Source organism: Dipodomys merriami, unplaced genomic scaffold, assembly GCF_024711535.1.
Source record: "Dipodomys merriami isolate MVZ:Mamm:240054 unplaced genomic scaffold, mDipMer1.0.p SCAF_11, whole genome shotgun sequence".
Lineage (NCBI taxonomy): Eukaryota > Metazoa > Chordata > Mammalia > Rodentia > Heteromyidae > Dipodomys > Dipodomys merriami.
This window is the reverse complement of record NW_027202382.1, coordinates 49,645,226-49,663,567: the sequence shown is the minus strand read 5'-3', so window position 1 is coordinate 49,663,567 and position 18,342 is coordinate 49,645,226. Positions and strand designations below refer to the sequence as shown.

The 18,342-nt window shown below is 59.5% G+C and overlaps 2 protein-coding genes and 1 non-coding gene across 4 annotated transcripts; 1 reads left to right on the top strand and 2 right to left on the bottom strand.

Annotated features, from left to right (window-relative positions):
• Positions 1–2,002: 2,002 nt before the first annotated feature.
• Positions 2,003–14,193, bottom strand: Nelfb (negative elongation factor complex member B). The gene is made up of 13 exons (XM_070015163.1): positions 14,031–14,193; positions 12,835–12,998; positions 12,351–12,450; positions 11,098–11,328; positions 9,911–10,096; positions 8,433–8,545; positions 8,069–8,171; positions 7,744–7,839; positions 6,426–6,568; positions 6,227–6,333; positions 3,241–3,382; positions 2,885–2,993; positions 2,003–2,731 (listed from the first exon to the last, which is right to left on the bottom strand). The coding sequence occupies exons 1-13, from the start codon at positions 14,130–14,132 to the stop codon at positions 2,585–2,587; spliced, it is 1,743 nt and encodes a 580-aa protein (XP_069871264.1). The 5' UTR covers positions 14,133–14,193; the 3' UTR covers positions 2,003–2,584.
• Positions 3,814–3,883, top strand: Trnaa-ugc (transfer RNA alanine (anticodon UGC)). The gene has a single exon. It is a non-coding gene; the product is annotated as a tRNA-Ala (tRNA).
• A 2,056-nt stretch (positions 14,194–16,249) lies between the features above and the next one.
• Positions 16,250–18,235, bottom strand: Stpg3 (sperm-tail PG-rich repeat containing 3). Of its 2 annotated transcripts, none has more exons than XM_070007038.1 (6): positions 18,119–18,235; positions 17,588–17,805; positions 17,362–17,496; positions 17,191–17,279; positions 16,685–16,970; positions 16,250–16,605 (listed from the first exon to the last, which is right to left on the bottom strand). In XM_070007038.1, the coding sequence occupies exons 1-6, from the start codon at positions 18,223–18,225 to the stop codon at positions 16,472–16,474; spliced, it is 969 nt and encodes a 322-aa protein (XP_069863139.1). In that variant the 5' UTR covers positions 18,226–18,235; the 3' UTR covers positions 16,250–16,471. The 2 variants fall into 2 exon arrangements, with proteins under 2 accessions (XP_069863139.1, XP_069863148.1); XM_070007047.1 differs by having other exon boundaries at positions 18,097–18,185.
• Between the last annotated feature and the right edge of the window lie 107 nt (positions 18,236–18,342).

The window sequence follows — 18,342 nt, the reverse complement described above, 5'->3', positions numbered from 1 at the left end:
GATCTGAGGATCGCGGTTCAAAGCCAGCCCAGGCAGGAGAGACCGTGAGACTCCTATCTCCAATAAACCACCAGAAAACCGGAAGTGGCGCTGTAGCTCAAGTGGTAGAGTGCTCGCCTTGAGCTGAAGAGCTGAGGGACAGCACCCAGGCCCAGAGTTCAAGCCCCACGACCGACAAAAAAAAAAAAAAAGAGTTTCATGGACCTTCCTGCCCGGGCTGGCTCTGAACCATGATTCTCAGATCTCAGCCTCCTGAGTAGCTAGGATTACAGACGTGAGCCACCAGCACCGGGCTCAAGTAATTTTTTTAATTAGTGTGTTTTATGTGGTACCAAGGAATTGAACTTAGGGTCTCATGACTACTAGGCAAGCACTACCACTAAGCCACATTCCCAGGCCCTCCCCCAGGGAGGGCCTTTATCTCCAATTTACTAGCAAAATGCTTGAGGCATGGCTCAACTAGTAGAGCACCAGCCTTGAGCAAAAGAGCTAAGGAAGACAAATGCTGACAGCTTACATCTGTAATCCTAACTACTCTGGAGGCTGAGATCTGAGTTCTCACATCAAAACCAATCTGTGCAGGAACATTTGTAAGATTTGAGCTCCAATTAACCACCAAAAAGCCAGAACTGGAGGCATGGTTCAAGTGGTGGAGTGGGCTGTGGGCAGAAAAAAAGCCAGAGTTAAAGCCCTGCCATATAGAAACAGAAGTGACAAGCATGCCAGTCCCTGCTGGTCCCCCCTCTGCAGGGCGGCCCCAGCCTCCCTCTGTGCCTGGGACCTCCTGTAAACCCTGCTGGCCTAGCTGCGGTCTGATGTGGTATGAGCAGCCCCAAGGACTTGTGTTGCATCTGGTTCCCATTTGAGGTACTAAGAAGGCATGAACCTAATCAGCCGTAGTCTAGACCTGGTGCTCTGGAGAGCACTGAGGACTCAGGCTGGGCCCCACGACCCAGCAACAGCAGCTTTTCAGCGAGTGACAGAGCAGAGCACACAGCAGCAGACTCCTACTCATCTCTTTATTTACTTATTGTCCATCATGGGCTTGAACTGGGCCTGGGCGCTGTCCCTGCACTCTTCAGCTCAAGGCGAGCGCTCTACCACTTGAGCCATACCAACACTTCTGGATTTCTGGTGGTGATTTGGGAGTCTTAAGGGCGCTTTCCTGCTCAGGCTGGCTTCAAACTGTGATCCTCAGATCTTAGCCTTCTGAGTAGCTAGGGTTACAGGCGTGAGCCACCAGTGCCCGGCTTGCCTACATAACTCTTGCCATGGGATGTCCTACGCCAACCCAAACCTCTGCCAGCAAAAAGGCTATTGCCAACTGTGCCCTGGGCCTGGGCATCTTCACAGCTCACCCAGTATGGGGTGCTACTGGCCACAGGCACAGGATGGCCCGTCCCCCCTCTCCTCATGTCCCATTTTCTGAGGGCTGCCAGAGCCCAGCTGCCCACTCTGGCCTGCTGCTGATGGCTGCCAGGGCTGTGAAGGCCCAGGTCCCACAGACAAGCAGAGAGTGGGAACTCTCACCCACCTCACCCCACTACCGACAGGCAGACTTGGGGCTGACCCTGCTCATCCTTGGCCCAAGCCAAGTGGGCCTCTCCTAAACTACTTGGGACAATTGAGCTACTGCCTGGCTGTGTAGTCTCATTCACTAGAGTAACTCCAGCCTGGCCCTGCACTGGTCCTTGGCCCCTCCCAGGGCTTCACGTCTGCTAAAGGACCGAAAGGCTTGGTTTCTGGACCCAGAAACCAATAACTGGTCTGTCTGAGACCACCAAGCACCCTTTGAGGCCCAGAGGAGTCCCATCCTGGACAGCAGCAGACTGGACTGCCCAGGGCTGGGGTGGCTGGATGAGGCCAGCAGTCCAGAGCTGTGGCTCACAGAAGCAGAAGCACCAACGCTCCAGGCCTGCACTGACCTCCAGAGCTGCCCAGCCTTAGAACAAGCACACACACAAGCACATACACAAAGCGCGCAAACAACTCACCACAGACATACCAAAATTGCTTTTATTTACATGAAACAAACCTCTGGGTACACCTGCTGTCCCTAACAAGGGTCACAGAGGTGCAGCCAGAGGCGGCGCTCCCTGTTGGGCATGCCAAGAGGAGGGGCCTGGCTCTGTCCTAGAGTTTTGGTCAGAAGCACCTGTGGCCTCTGTCCCTCCAGGCCTGTCCTCTTGGCCTCCATGGAGGAGAAGCGCATGCCGCAGACTGCAGACCAGCGAACCCCTGCTTTGGCCAACATGGCCATTGCTTCCTCTGCCCCCCCAGCCTTGCAGGTCAGGTCAGGTCGGCTGGCCCTGTTCTCCCCCTCGGCTTGCTCCTAACTTCACCCCGTGCCCATTTCTGCCAGTGCTGTGAAAACCTGCCGTGCGGGCATGCGCTAGCAAGCTTCCCACTAAAGGCTTAGCTGGGGGTCCCACTGCTCCCCCGAGGGTCGGCCGAGGACCGGCTCCAGCAGGCCAAGCAGCACAGGGAGCACCCTGCCCCCCACCACCCTCGCTCCTCCGTACCCAGACCTGACACACCAGGGCCTCCTCCCAGAAGGGCCCACGAGCAAGCAGCCCACAAAGCCTCAGAGGGCGGCCGTGGTGGGCACACTGGGGAGCGGCAGCTCCAGCGCGGGCGTCTCTGTGGCCTGGGCAGGGCTGGGTCTCCGCTGGTCCAACTGCTCCAGCTTCTCACCGAGCTGGGAGTAGAGCTCCTTCACAGCCTCCCCGCTCTGCCGGCAAATCATCCACAAGCAGCGCATGAGCACCAGGGGCACAGGGCCCACTCTCAGAGGCAAGGCCAGACTCTGAGCGAGAAGCAACGCGCACCGACAGCTGCCTGGGGCTGGACCTGCCCGGCACCTGCAAGGGGCGGGGGCACCTACCTGGCCTGTGGGTTCCAGGGCCTTCTGCAAGGCCTCCATCTTGGCTGGGGCCACCCTGGGGTGCAGGTGGAGGAGGAGGCGCAGTGCATGCCGGTGCACGTTCTCCTTCCTGAAAGGCAAGCTGGTGTGGAGGAGCCAGGGGCTGCAGGCCCCGGACTGCCACCCATCTGCTGTCCCTGCTGACGGCACGGCCAGCGCTCACACCCTTGCTCTGAAGAACTCCTCGCTCCCCGCTGGCAGAGAGCGGGCCCCAAACCCACCAGACCCACCCAGGGCCCTCATCACAGCACAGGCCCAGCCACCTGCCAGGCTGCCGTGCGAAAGAAACTGAAGCCCTGAGCGGCTGTGCCGCCTACCTGGGCGAGGCAGTGAGGAAGAAGCCGTCGAAGAGGCTGCTGCAGAAATCTTCTAGAGCAAACTCGTCCGCCAGCAGCACCAAGCTTCCTGTGAGCAGGTGGAGGAAGATGTCGCTGAAGGCCAGGTCACCGAACGTCTCCACTATAAACACAGCAGGGTGGCACAGCTTGGCACCACGTACACACCCTGACCTCTCCCCTCAGGACCCTCCATCTGGGGACCTCAGAGGGGTCTGCACTAGTCTGGTGTAGGGGGAAGGGCTGTGGCCCTGGCAGGGGAATAGGTCACAGTTGGGGAATGAGGACAGAAAGGCAAGCAGGGCCCTGCTGAATGCTGTGCCCAGTGGCTGGCGGGCAGGAGTAGAGGTCTATCTGAACTGGTCTCCGCAGAGAAAACCTACAGAAAAATAAAGGAAAGCCGTGCAGCTCAGAGAGGGTGCTCCCAGCCCCGGAGCAGATGGCTCCTGGGGAAGAGACCCAAGAAATGCCTCCAAACTACTGACACCGAGCCGGACAGACAGACAAATAACTGTGGATGAACTATGTTCACAGTCAGTGGCGCAAGGGCTGGGAAGGTGGCTCAGTGGTAGAGCGCTTGCCTTGCACGCATGAGGCCCTGGGTTCGATTCCCCAGCATCACATAAGCAAAAAGAAAAAAAGCCGGAAGTGGCGCTGGCCTTGAGCTGAAAAGCTGAGGGACAGTGCCCAGGCCCAGAGTTCAGGCCCCACAACCGGACCCAAAAAAAAAAAAAAAGGCCCAGTGCTTTCTGGGAGCAAATGGCATGGCGATGTGCTGGGCCTAAGGATGGACACCCAGCACCAGGCCAGGCTCAGGAGAGGATAGATGCAGACAGGTTTGCCAGTCTTCGTTGTTGTTTTGTTTTTGTGCTATGCACTCTTACTGGCTTTTTCCATTCATGGATGCGCTCTCCCATTCACGGATGGCACTCTACCCCTTGAGCCATGCCTTTAGTTCTACCTTTTTTTTTTTGTTGTTCCTGTCCTGGGGCTTGAACTCAGGACTAGACACTGTCCCTGAGCTAAATTTTTAGCACAAGACTAGCACTCCACCACTGAAGCCACAGCTCCATTACCAACTTTTTGGTGGTTAACTAGAGATAAGAATCTCACAGACTTTCCTGCCTGGGCTGCTTTCAAAGCTTGATCCTCAGCTCTCAGTCTCTTCAGTAGCTAGGATTACAGACAGGCGTGAGCCACCAGTGGCTGGCTCTGGTGGGGGGTTTCCTCTGTAGTGACACACTGAGCCTTCAGTGGCAGCATGTCAAGCCTAGGCTGACAGCAGTCCCAAGAAGCCGGCAACGGCTTCGCCACACCATGCCCAACTTCTCCAACTATTCAAAATTAAACAGTTCTATACAGCCTGGATAGTCCTTCTTTTTTGGTTTTGGTGGAGGTATGGGAACTGAATCCAGGACCTCATATGATGAGAACCCACCCATACAATGCAGGAACAAGAACTTGCTCAACCACACTGTCTGAGAAAGGACAAGCCATACTGCCTGTTTCTAACCCCACACTAGATGAGGGACAGAAATGCAGAGGACTCAGCAAACTAGAACTGTTTACAACCCTTCCTGGAAGTCTCAGAAAAAACAAACAGCCCCCAGGGCCAGCAACCTGAAGACCCCAGAATGTCCTGATGTCTCAGGTGCTGGGAAGGGTACAAAGCAGGTTCTCCCAAGTCTGCAGGAGTCAACCCTGCAACACTTGATCTGAGTCTCGGGCTCAGCCCCCTCTCAGCCCCAGAACCGCCTGAGTCTGAGTTAAGTTATAACTCTGTGGCAACTAGTTCCAGAGGAAACCAGGCCCAGACTGCACAAGTCAGGTGGCAACTTCATATAAACAAAACTGGACGGGCTGGGAAGGTGGCTCAGTGGTAGAGCGCTTGCCTTGCATGCATGAGGCCCTGGGTTCAATTCCTCAGCACCACATAAGAAAAAAGAAAAAAGCCGGAAGTGGCGCTGTGGCTCAAGTGGTAGAGTGCTGGCCTTGAGCTGAAAAGCTGAGGGATAGCACCCAGGCCCAGAGTTCAGGCCCCACGACCGGACCCAAAAAAAAAAAAAAAAACCTGGACATGATCTTCCACACAGAAAAGGGAAAAGACACCAGTGACTGACAAACACACAGACCAAGAAATGAGTATGACCCTTCTGCAGGAACCTCAACACTTGACAGGGAGGGCCTGAGTCTGCAGAGAAGAGTCCGTCATCACTCAGACATGGGATGCTAGAGGCCACCCGTCACCACGCAGACATGCGATGCTAGAGGGCACCTGTCACCAGACATAGGATGCTAGAGGCCACCCACCACCATGCAGATATGCAATGCTAGAGACCACCCCTGCTACCACATAGACGTGCAATGCTAAAGGCCACCCGTCACCATGCAGACATGCAACGCTAGAATCCGTCACCACACAGACATGGGATGCTAGAGGCCACCCCTGCCACCATGCAGACCTGGGATGTTCCAGGCCACCCCTACAACGGGACCTGAAGATTTACCTGTTTTTCCTCTTGGGATGCCAGAGTGGAGCTCAGAGCTTTACATGAACTAGGCGAGTGCTCAACCACTTGAGCCACAGCGCCACTTCCTGTAGGTTTACTCTAGAAGTAGCTACCCAGACCCCTTCCTCTTCATCCTGGTGTGACAACCCCACCCCAACCCTCATGATCCTAGGGGAAAATGTTACTGCTGGGGGTGGGTTCCTCAGTGGTCTGTGGGCCTGTCACTCACTGCCTGAGGTGGGTTCCTCAGTGGCTTGAGCTTATATACCTATCCCCCCTTTGGGAAAAGCAGCTTCTGTAGCAACACAGTTCTGTGTTTCAGAGCGAAGCCCCTCATAAAGTGTCTACAAAGTTGTCTGGAGAAGATGAGAGCAGACAGTGCCCAGCAGCCCTGGGGCCTGGGAGCCCTCTACTGGACGACAGCAGCTGTGGCAAGTAAGCTGGCTGTCAGAACTCACCAAGCCCCGGGAGCAGGCGAAGGAGCGCGTTCTTGTTCCTCTGCTTGGTGATGTGCAGGACATAGTACAACCCCACTTCACAGGCCATGCGCTGTTCCTGCAGAAACCTGTGCTCAAGGCCACCAGAGCCCTGTGGTCAGCCGCACCCAACAGCACCCTGCTTCCTCCCTGGCCCCATCCCAATAGCTGCCAGTCCTACTTGGTGAAACTTTCGGGAAGTGTGTTGGGGTATGTGACTGGGGCTTTCTCCTCAGCTGGCAACTTCTGGTCCACATTGAAGGTATAGTCATCCACCACAAAGGACATGAGCATGGGCAGGAACTGTGTGATGAGCTCAGCTTCCTGAAAGGGGGGGTGGGAACTTGAACCCAGCAGGCCCACACCTGCAGGCCCTCTGACCTGCAGGCCCTCTGACCTGCATGCCCTCTGCCCTGCAGGCCCTCTGCCCTGCAGGCCCTCTGCCCTGCAGGCCCTCTGCCCTGCATGCCCTCTGCCCTGCAGGCCCTCTGCCCTGCAGGCCCTCTGCCCTGCATGCCCTCTGCCCTGCATGCCCTCTGCCCTGCATGCCCTCTGCCCTGCATGCCCTCTGATCTGCATGCCCTCTGCCCTGCATGCCCTCTGCCCTGCATGCCCTCTGACCTGCATGCCCTCTGACCTGCATGCCCTCTGATCTGTATGCCCTCTGACCTGCATGCCCTCTGCCCTGCATGCCCTCTGCCCTGCATGCCCTCTGATCTGCATGCCCTCTGATCTGCATGCCCTCTGCCCTGCATGCCCTCTGACCTGCAGGCCCACACCTGCAGGCCCTCTGCCCTGCATGCCCTCTGCCCTGCATGCCCTCTGCCCTGCATGCCCTCTGATCTGTATGCCCTCTGCCCTGCATGCCCTCTGACCTGCAGGCCCTCTGCCCAGTGAAGGGAGGGGACCCGAGCCCGGCAGGCCCACACCTGCAGGCCCTGCCTGGTGTGGGTGCCACCCCACTTACACCACAGACCACCCCCACGCCTTCCTGGGTGTTCAGATCTCCTTCTTGCTAGTTCCCTGGTTCCTTCCCACATCCCAAGACCCCGGCCCAGTGTTCCGTTCCGTTTTTGCTTTTCTTTTCTTTTTGCTGGTCTTGGAGCTTGAAACTCAGGGCCTGGGCACTGTCCCTGAGCCTCTCTATGCTCAAGGCTAGTGCTCTACCACTTGAGTCACAGCACCACTTCCAGCTTTTTCTCTTTATGTGGTGCTGAGGAATCGAACCCAGGGCCTCATGCATGCAAGGCAGGTGCTCTACCACTGAGCCACCTTCCCAGTCCCAAGTGTTCTGTTCTTGAAGGCCCCAGTCTGGCATGCTCATGACTGTTCACACAGCCCCTCTGGGCCCGTCCCCGTAGTACCCAGCATCAGGGGCCAGTCTGCCCAGACATGCCTGGCAGGTGTTCTGCCAGAAGACTCCAGGAGGCACTTTGGGACCAGAGGGACCAGGTTATCACCCCTCACAAAAACAGAAATGCAGGAACTAGACCACATACCATCTTGGGCTCCTTGAAGACTTGGCTGTCAATCAAGTCCCATGCCCCTTGTCCCAGCGCCAGCAATCTAAGTAGCAGAAGGAGGTCAGGGCTGTCCTGTAGGGAAATAGAGGCCTCAGTGGAACTCACTGGGGTTGTGTCATCTCTGGTCCCATATGACAGGCAATTGGTGTTTGCTGCCTGTGACGATGACTCCAGGACCCCGATCACAGGTGTCCATGGACCCCAGGACCCCGACCACGGGTATCCGTGTTCCAACACCCAAAGGAAAACATAACTTCGCAATTGGGAAGTGTGCACAGCCACTGGCCACATCTGCACTTACCCTAGGCAGTGTCTCCTGGCTAACCAGCTCCTGCAGGTGCCGGACAGTGCTCAGTGAGAGTGTGTTGATGGCAAAGGGGTCACACAGAATCATGGACAAGTCCCTGGAAGGAAGCCGGGTGAGCCACAGTGGCTGCGCTGTCCTGTCCCTGGTCAGTCACATGGGACAGCCAGACTGTCCTGTCCCGGATTGGCTCTGTGGGGCCCAGGTTGTCCCAGGCCTGGTTGGCCCCACAGGATGGTCGGGCTGTCCTGTCCCTGGTCAGCCATGTGGGACAGCCAGGCCATCCCGTCAGCCACAAAGGGCCTGGCCTGCTGAAGAGGGGCAGCAGACCTGTCCCTCCTCTTATTTATTCTATCCTCACCCCAGGACCTGCTCCTGCCCCTTCTTCACTCCATCCAGAAATCCCTGTAGCTCTCGAGCTCTCTTGCTGTCCACAAACCGCTCTCGGATGCAGGCATCTAGGCACCAGGTGAACTGCAGGGAAGAGGCACAGTCAGGCCACCCAGCCCTCTGGAGGCAAGTCTCTATCACTCAGGCTCAGCTGCTGTCCAAGGGGCCAGGAGACGCATAGAGCCAAGTACAGAGACAAAAACACAGGCCAAGCCCCTATCCAGATCAAGCCCAGCCCCAGGGGGCTGCTGGAGAGTACCCAGGGAGTCATTCTGCCAGGAGGGCCAAAAGGAAGAAGCTTCCCAGCTGAGAGGGGCCAAAGCCACCGTTGTCTTCCAACTGATGATAAAGAAAACACATGATAAAGAAAAATAAATCTGGTGCCCATCTGCAGTGATGCAGGGAGCAGAGTGCAGACAAGGCTCCATTAAGCCTTCATGGAGACAAAGGGCATTCCTGGAGCAGCCAATCTAGGCAGTGTACAGAGAAGGCACATTTGTTCTCTCTAAAAAGCACCTTCTTGGAGCTGGGAAGGTGGCTCAGTGGTGGAGTGCTTGCCTGGCATGCATGAGGCCGTGGGTTCGATTCCTCAGCACCACATAAAGGCCAGAAGTGGTACTATGGGGCTCAAGTGGTAGAGCACTAGCCTTGAGCTGAAGAGCTGAGGGACAGCGCCCAAGCCCAGAGTTCAGGCCCCACGACCGGCCAAAAAATAAAAAATAAAAAGCACCTTCTCAGCCGGGTGCCGGTGAGTCACATGTATGTATAATCCTAGCTACTCAGGAGGCTGCGATCTGAGGATCAGGATTCAAAGCCAGCCCAGGCAGGAAAGTCTGTGAGACTCTTCTCTCCAATAAACCACTAGGACACTGAAAGTGGTGCTATAGCTCAAGCGATAGAGCACTCGCTTTGAGGTGAAACGCTCAGGGACAGCGCCTAGGCCGAGTTCAAGCCCCACAACTTTAAAAAAAAAAAAAAAAGGCACTCTCTCCTGGGTGCTGGGTAGAGTGACAATGCAGTGCTGAGCAGTAGGACTCCAACCAAGAAGACAGTCTCTAGGCAGTCATGCCAATGAGGAGGAGAGGGCAGGGCAGAAAAGCACATTCCCAGAGCACCCTGGAGCTCAGCGATGGCTCCAGATAGAAAGGAAGCAGCTAGGCAGAGACAGAAGAGCAGAGGGGACAGCCCAGGTTGGCTGCCCAGCCTCCACCCACGGGACTGGAAGAGGGGCTGCAGGGCCGGCAGAGGTGGCAGCAGGACAGCCGTGTCTAGCTCAGCCTCCTGGAGGAGGCCCCTTCCCTGAGGTCCTGTGAACCCAGTACACAGTGGGTAGTGACAGAAAACAGGGCAGGGTGAGAACCAGACCATTCCAGGACTACAGCGCCCCAGGGAGAATCCCAGACCAGACAGGTCAGGGGCAGCATGCGGGCAGGGGGCAGGCAGCATTACCTTGTGGCAAGGGTCCACGGAGCAGATGTCACCAACGTCGAGGTCATGCAGGGACATGAGCAGCTCGGCCCGCAGAGTACAGTAGTGCACGTTCCTGGTTCGGAGGAACAGCGTGCGCAGGAACTGCAGCACCATGTCGTACAACTTCACGTTCTTCCCCACCATCTGCGTCAGCTTCTGCACCACCTGACGGGCCAGACAGGTGCTGAACCCAGCCCAGCCTGGGCCATACAGACAGACCCTGGGGCTCGATTCAGGGCCTGGGCACCATCCCTGAGCTTCTTTTGCTCAAGGCCAGCACTCTTCCACTCGGTCCACAATGCCACCTCCGGCTTTTTCTGTTTATGTGGTGCTGAGGAATCGAACCCAGGGCTTCATGTGGGCTAGGTGAGCACTCCACCATTGAGCCACCTTCCCAGCCCTGGACATCTCTCATATACCATGACATAACAGGAAATCTAAGAAAGCCGTAAGTCCAAAGAGCTAGGAGAAAGAAGCCAAAATACAAAGAAATAGAACAACCAGAAACCTCAAGAACTGAACCCAGCAGGGTCACACCTATAATCCTAGCTACTCAGGAGGCTGAGATCTGAGGACCATAGTTCAAAGCCAGCCTGGGCAGGAAAGTCCATGAGAATCTTATCTCCAATTAACCATTAAAAAGCCAAAAGTGGAGCTGTGGCTCAAGCAGCAGAGTGCTAGCCTTGAGCTAAAAAAGCTCAAAGATAGAGCCTGAACTCAGGTCCTGAGTTCAAGCCCCAGTATTGACATAAAATAAAAGAAACTGAACCCAGAGGATTACCGTTGTCCAAAGGGACACGTGACAGGTCCCAGTAGGGACACACATCCCTCTCGAACACCAGTACTGTGTGAGGAGGGATCCTAATCCACATAAAAGCAGGGCCTGAGCGCAACCTACAGTGAAAGACGGGCAGGGGTATATACTTGAGCCCGGGAGTTGGGGAAGAGCCCACTTGGAGGAGTTCTAACTGGATAGGAGCTGCTTTTCCATGTCCTTGTGTCCTTCAGTACTCCTGACCAACCAGCCTTCCTTCCAGCCACATGGAAAAGCCCAGGCTTTTAGGAACAGATTCAACAATACATCTGCTGGCAGAGAGCAGGCCAGCGTCACTGCTGTCACCACTCACAATAGGGCCACCCTGGCCTCCATAAGCCCAGCCTCTCACCTCACCCTGACGCCTCGTCTTGGGAGAGGGGCTGAAGAAGTTGTGCAGGACAGAAAGCTCTGTGCTGAAGAGTGCACTCTCCTTCTCCAAGATGTACTGCTTCAGGAGTGGGGAGACTTCATCACCGAAGAGTGCCTGATTGTCCTGCCAGATCTGCCGCTTCACCTCCACAGCACATGCTCGGTACAGCTCCTTGTCTGCCATCACCAACTTCAGCTTCTTCTCAGGTACCTACAGAACCCACGCCATATCCTCCTGCAAGTGGTGCCTGTGTTTCCAAGTCTCCCTCCAGGCAAGCCAAGCAGCCTGAGCTGCACACAGAGACAGCCTCAACGCAGAACCCAGCCCCACCCAACAGGGTCGTTCTCCACCAGCCTCCCAAGCCCCAGTAGGTACAGACAAGACAGAGCTCCTTCCAAGAAAAGCCCTCCACACCAACTCAAGACTCAGATTCATAGACAGATGCTGGTGGCTCACACCTGTAATCCTAGCTACTCAGGAGACTGAGATCTGAGGATCTTAGTTCAAAGCCAGCCCAGGCAGGAAAAGGAAAAGTCCATGAGACTCTTTTTTTTTTTGGTCAGTCGTGGGGCTTGAACTCTGGGCTTGGGCGCTGTCCCTCAGCTCTTCAGCTCAAGGCAAGCGCTCTACCACTTGAGCTACAGGCGCCACTTCCATGAGACTCTTACCTCCAATAAAACATCAGAAAATTGGAAGTGGCACTGTGGCTCAAGTAGCAGAGTGCTGGCGTTGAGCTGAAGAGCTGAGGGACGGCGCCCAAACCCAGAGTTCAAGCCCCATGACCAACAACAACAAAAAAACTCAGATTCAGTTCCATCCAGGCACCAGAGGCTCATGCCTGTAATCCTAGCTACTCAGGCGGCTGAGATCTGAGGATCACAGTTTGAAGCCAGCCGGGGCAGGAAAGTTTGTAACAGTCTTATCAACCAACCACCAGAAAACAGGAAGTGGCACTGTGGCTCAAGTGGTAGAGTGCTTGCCTTAGTTTAAGAGCCCAGGCACAGAGTCCAAATCCTACCACTGACCAAAAAAAAAGATTCAGTTTCCACATGGTGCCTGGGGAGGCCCCAGAGAACAGCACTTGGGCAAGCTCAGCAAACCTCCCAGGACTAAGCAGCCACCTAAACCAGGTGCATGGTCTGATTTCTAGCAATCGAGGACATGCTTGCCACACAGCACCTTGATGGAGGCACCACAGCCTCCCCTGTGAGGGATGGCCCTACAGTGCTCACCTTGGGCAGGTGTTTCATGACGCACATGACCACTGGCTGCAGGGATGGCATCTTGACCAGAGAAAAGCTCTTCTCTAAAAGATCCTCCAGCTTCTTGTACCTGGGGAAACTTTCAGCTCTCGGTATGCAGAACACGTGCACACACGGCTCCACCTCTACAAAGAGACCTGTGCCCCCAAAGGGAGCACAGACACTGCCCAGCAGTTGCCAGGAGAATAGGTGGTTGCAGCCGGGCACCTAAGGTCCTAGTCACTAGAGAAACCACGACCTGGAAGATCACGGTTAGCAGCCAGCCCACACAGAAAACACGAGAAGATCCGTGTCCACAGCAAGCAGCAAAAGGCAGGGCTGGAGGAGCGTTTTGGGTGGCTGAGCACCAGTCTAGCAAGTGCAAGGCCTTGAACTACAACCCAGTACCGTCAAAAGGAAAACGAAGTGGCTGCAAGGCCTCCCGGCCCGGGACGGCTGGCCGAGGGAAACTCACCTTTCGTCGGCCTTCCCCTCCGAGGCGATGGCTGACACTCGCTCCAGGAGTTTGTCCCGCAGCTCGTCAAACACCGACTGGTGGAACTCGAGGCGCGGCGTGCCGTGCAGGTCCAGGAAGGGCAGGGCTGACTGCAGGGAGGGCAGGAGGACGCCGTTCTCCGTCTGAGGAGGCAGGGGTCAGTGGGTTTCGCGGGCAGCAGCCTTGGCCACCGCGGCCCGGGCGGCCCGGCCGGCGCGCGGGCGCAGGGGCGCAGGGCGCAGGGGCCAGGGCCACAGGGCGCAGGGGCCAGGGCCACAGGGCGCAGGGGCGCAGGGCGCAGGAGACAGGGCCGCAGGGCGCAGGGTGCAGGGGCGCAGAGGTCAGGGCCGCAGGGGCGCAGGGGCCAGGGCCGTAGGGCGCAGGGGCGCAGGGGCGCGGAGGTCAGGGCCGCAGGGGCGCAGGGTGCAGGGGCGCAGGGGCCAGGGCCGTAGGGCGCAGGGGCGCAGGGGCCAGGGCCGTAGGGCGCAGGGGCGCGGAGGTCAGGGCCGCAGGGGCGCAGAGGTCAGGGCCGCAGGGGCGCAGGGGTCAGGGCCGCAGGGCACAGGGGTGCAGGGGTGCAGGGGTGCAGGGGCGCAGGGGCCAGGGCCGTAGGGCGCAGGGGCGCAGGGGCCAGGGCCGTAGGGCGCAGGGGCGCAGGGGCGCGGAGGTCAGGGCCGCAGGGCGCAGGGGCGCAGGGGCGCAGAGGTCAGGGCCGCAGGGGCGCAGGAGTCAGGGCGGCAGGGGCGCAGGGGCGCAGGGGCCAGGGCCGCAGGGCGCAGGGGTGCAGGGGCCAGGGCCGCAGGGCGCAGGGGTGCAGGGGCCAGGGCCGTAGGGCGCAGGGGCGCAGGGGAGCAGAGGTCAGGGCCGCAGGGGCGCAGAGGTCAGGGCCGCAGGGGTCAGGGGTGCAGGGGTCAGGGCCGCAGGGGCGCAGGGGAGCAGGGGCGCGGAGGTCAGGGCCGCAGGGGCGCAGAGGTCAGGGCCGCAGGGGCGCAGGGGTCAGGGGCGCAGGGGTCAGGGCCGCAGGGGCGCAGGGGCGCGGAGGTCAGGGCCGCAGGGGCGCAGAGGTCAGGGCCGCAGGGGCGCAGGGGTCAGGGGCGCAGGGGTCAGGGCCGCAGGGCGCAGGGGTGCAGGGGCCAGGGCCGCACGCCCGGGGCCGCGCGCGGGCGCCCCCGCACCTGGAACTGCTCGATGGCCTTGAGGGGCTCCGTGCAGTTGGTCAGGGTCTCCTTCAGGTCCTCGCCGTTGGCCACGCCCAGGTCCTGCAGCCCCGCGAACATGGCCGACGCCCCGGCCGCCGGCCGCCCGGGCGCCCCATCGCCCGCACGCTCCCCCGGCGCCCCCGCGGACGCCGCGGACACCCCCGCGGCCCGCTCCCCCGGGCCTCGGGGGCCGCCCGCGCTCCGCTCCCCCGCGGCCTCCAGCTCCGCCACGTCGCGCGCCCGAGCGGCTCCTCACGGGCCCACCCCGCCCACTTCCGCCCCTCACGACTCCGGTCCGCGCGCCAATTGGCCCCCGGGAAACGCCGCCTGCACCGCGCACAGGTTCCGGACCGCAGAGTGCTTCCTTCCAAGAGAGTGGGAGGAGCGGGGAGGAGGAGTAAGGACGCCCGGGCGGGGAGGGGCGGGGCGGGGCCGGAAGACGCACACGGGGGCGGAGCCCGAGGACGCCCGGGCGGGGAGGGGCGGGGCGGGGCCGGAAGACGCACACGGGGGCGGGGCCCGAGGACGCCCGGGCGGGGAGGGGCGGGGCCGGAAGACGCACACGGGGGCGGGGCCCGAGGACGCCCGGGCGGGGAGGGGCGGGGCCTCCGGGCAAACGGGAGAGGGCGGGGCCCGAGGAGGCCCGGGGGCGGGGCCGGAGTTGCTCTGGAGAGGCTGGAGGCGGGTGGCGCCCGGGCGGGGCGCGGCGGGGCGCGGCGGGGCGCGGCGGGGCCCGGGCCGGAAGACGCCCCTCAAGGCGGCGCCACCCCCGCCGGTTACCGCAGCTCAGGCCCGGGCCCCGGGCCCCGCGCCCCGTGGGGTCAGTGGCCAGTGGACAGACGCTGCTCCCACGCACGGTTTCCCATTCTCACCACCCCGACCGCGCCCCGGGTCCCGCGGCGCCCTTCCGCGGCGGTGCGGGAAGCGCAGGCCCCGGACCCGCTGCTCGGCCCGCAGACCTCCCCACGCCGCGTTCCGCACCTCTTCCCCAGCCGCCTTTGCCTGAGGTTTTCTCTCGCTTTCTTTTCTTTCTTTTTGGTGGGTCGTGGGTCTTGAACTCGGGGCCTGGGCGCGGTCCCTGAGCTCTTCAGCTCAAGGCCAGCGCGGCGCCACTTGGTCCAGCTTTCGGGTGGTTAAGTGGGCGTCAGAGCCTCACGGAATTTCCTGCCTGGGCTCACTGGGGTCCTCCGATGTCCGCCTCTTGGTGTGAGGATTCCCTCCATGCCCATCCTTACGTGTCTCCCTGTCAGCCGGCTCTGGTGGCTCACCCGTCATCGCAGCTACTCCAGAAGCTGAGATCTGAGGATCATGGATCAAAGCCAGCCTGGGCAGGAAAGTCCATGAGACCCTTAACTCCAATGAACCACTAGAAAGTGGTGCTGTAGCTCAAAATGGTAGAGTTCTATCCTCAAGAAGAGCTCAGGGACAGTGCCTAGACCCAGAGTTCAGGCCCTACAACTGGCACAAAATAAAGTTCCTCTGTGGTTGCCTTCTCCAGGAAGACCTCCCTCCCGAAGCCAGGGCTACCACAGCTCTCATTTCTGTTCCTGCTGGCTGGTCTAGTTAGCACAAGATACAGAAGCAATATCCCCAGGGCACTGGCCCTCACCCTCGAGCTGGTGAGGCCAGAGAACACTCATTTTCAGTCTGGGGTTTTCACTCTGCCAGCCCGGGGCTGCAGGTGGGGCATCACCTTGATGAGGCTAAGCTCTGCTCCAGGTCCAGATGTGGGAGGAAGGAGCTGGAGGGGAACAGGAGAAACTGACATCACTAGTTCTAGATGAGTCTGAGCAGGAGGTCAGGCCAGGCCCAGAGGAGCCAACAACCAGTCTGCTGCTCCAGCCAATGAGTGGAGGCCTGGAATTGTTATTGGCTGTGCTTTGGCCTGCACAGCCTTGAGCAGGGTTCTCCAGCAGCCAAACCCAGCTGGATCATCGAGGTCCTGGGCCGTCCTAGTGACTGGCTCAAGAAGCCTACCTCAGATATCAGTCTGGGGAGTCTGGCATGGGGGGGGGGGTCCCCACAGGGCCCTTCCCGTCCCAGAACAGGAAGCTCAGGGTCAGCTCCGGGTTGCCATCCCAACCATACTAGAGAAGAGAGCATACAGGGTAGGACAGGGAAGCCCAGAACTTAGAGATACAGCAGGCCACAGCACACCAGGCGGGAGATGGGCAGCCAAACACTACAGAATTCACAAGAATCAACTGCATCTCTGTATTATAGCAAGGGGGTAGGCAGATGGGGGTTCTGAGCTGGGATCCCCTATCCACACCCACAGAAGGATCGGTGGGCAGGGAGGGTAAATCAGGGGTCCCCAGAAAGTCTGGTGGCCAGATGGGGGGAGGGGCGCCAAGTTCCAGAAGAAGGACTAAGAAAGCCCCAGGGAAGCCAGCCCTCCACTCTGACTGGCTGGGGGTCTAGAGTGTACAGAAGGGGCCTGTGTCATGGCGCTTGGGTCTACGCACGCCCTGTATGACCACGCCCGGAGTAGAGGGGAAGCGGGAGTTGTAGCAGTCTTCCACATAGTAAGTAGCAGGGCCAGGAGTCGGGGCTGCAGAGAGAAAGGGCTGAGATCCCACCCTGGCCTGCCCCATCCACCTGCCTCCCCCCGGCCCCCCAGGCCTCCTTACAGAAGTTGATCCAGGAGGTACTCCCCGGTGAGCGGCTCATGGAAAAGGCTGGTGAGCGCTGGCTCTGCAGGCGGAACCCCGGAAGGACATCATAGGTGTTGGGGCTAGGGCGCTTCTCCCCAGGGGGCTGTGGAGGGTCCTGGAGGGGGGGGTGGGCACGAGGACGCCTGCCCCGCGTCCACCCAGGACGGGACTGGTTCACAGGCGCCTTGGCAGCAGAGCCTCCAAAGCTGAAGGCGGGGAAGGCAGGCCAGGTAACTGGCAGGTACTGGGCAGGTGATGGCCACTGTGAGGAAGCAGAGGGGGTATTGCGTTACCCTGCTCACCCAGTGCCAGAACACACACACACACACACACACACACACACACACACACACGCAAGACATCAGGCCCTGTTCTTCCCTTCCTGGTCCCCAACCCCTCCCTCCTACACCTGACCCCGTCCTGTCCTCTGCTCCCCTCCCCTGCTCTGTGGCCCCTTCCCCACCCCCTTGTCTGGCCCCTACCTTTTGCTCTCTGTTGAAGTCAACCTTCTGAGTGAAAGGGCTTTCACTCTGGAGCCAGGAGGTTTGCCACGCTCTGCGGCCGCCGCCCTCTGTGGCAAACGGGGAGGGTGTGGGAGGGGTCCCCCACCCACTGGAGGGGGCAAGCCTGGGGCCTGGGAAGGGGACACACACCTCGGCTGGGGTACTTGAGGCCGAAGGTGTAGCGGGGATGCGGGGAGGACTCGCGCACAGAAGCATCTGGAACTTCGTACTTGGTGGGGCCAGGGATGTCCAGATCGATCAGGATGGGCGGGCGTTGCTCCAGCACTGACACCAGGAAGCGAGCATGGGACCCAGGCTCCTCTGGGCAGGCCGCTCCCCACTGTCTCTCCCCAGAGTGGCCAGGACCCCCACTCACACAGCTCCTTCAGGGCCCCAGAATAGACAGACCAGCACTCCTCAGGGGGGCATACTTGATACTTGGGCAGGGTCCTAGTACAGACGGGGTGGCACTCCTGCATTGGACACACTGGGAGCTTGGGGCAGGCCGGGGCCTTCCGGGCCTTCTTGGTCTTCGGAAGCAACATTGCAGGCTCGTCCTGGTCCCTGTCCCACCGCAGCACCGCAGCTTCCGGCCTGCAAGAGGCAGAAGCCAGGGCTGGGAAGGTGGCTCAGTGGTAGAGTGCTTGCCTTGCATGCCTGAGGCCCTGGGTTCGATTCCTCAGCACCACATAAGCAGAAAAAAAAAAGGCCGGAAGTGGCACTGTGGCTCAAGTGGTAGAGCGCTAGCCTTGAGCTGAAGAGCTGAGGGACAGCGCCCAGGCCCAGAGTTCAGGCCCCACGACCGGACCCCCAAAAAACAAAAAAAAAGAGGCAGAAGCCAAGGCTCACCTGGCCCACCAGCCCCTGCGACCGACCCCCGCCCACCTGCGCTGCCCTCTGGAATTACTCTGAGGGAGGAGGGGGGATCTGCCTCAGGGGACCATGGGTCCAGTGTTTGCCATCATTGATGTAAAAATTAGCCAAAAACTTCACAGACTTCTGGTCAAAATCCATCCTAACTTAGTTCTCTTTCTGAGGGTACTATGGGGCTTTGTGACCTCACTGCTGACCCCAGCCCCACGCCCTTGGTTGCTGGGAGCTCCCTAGGGAAGGACCATTGTCCAGCCCAGA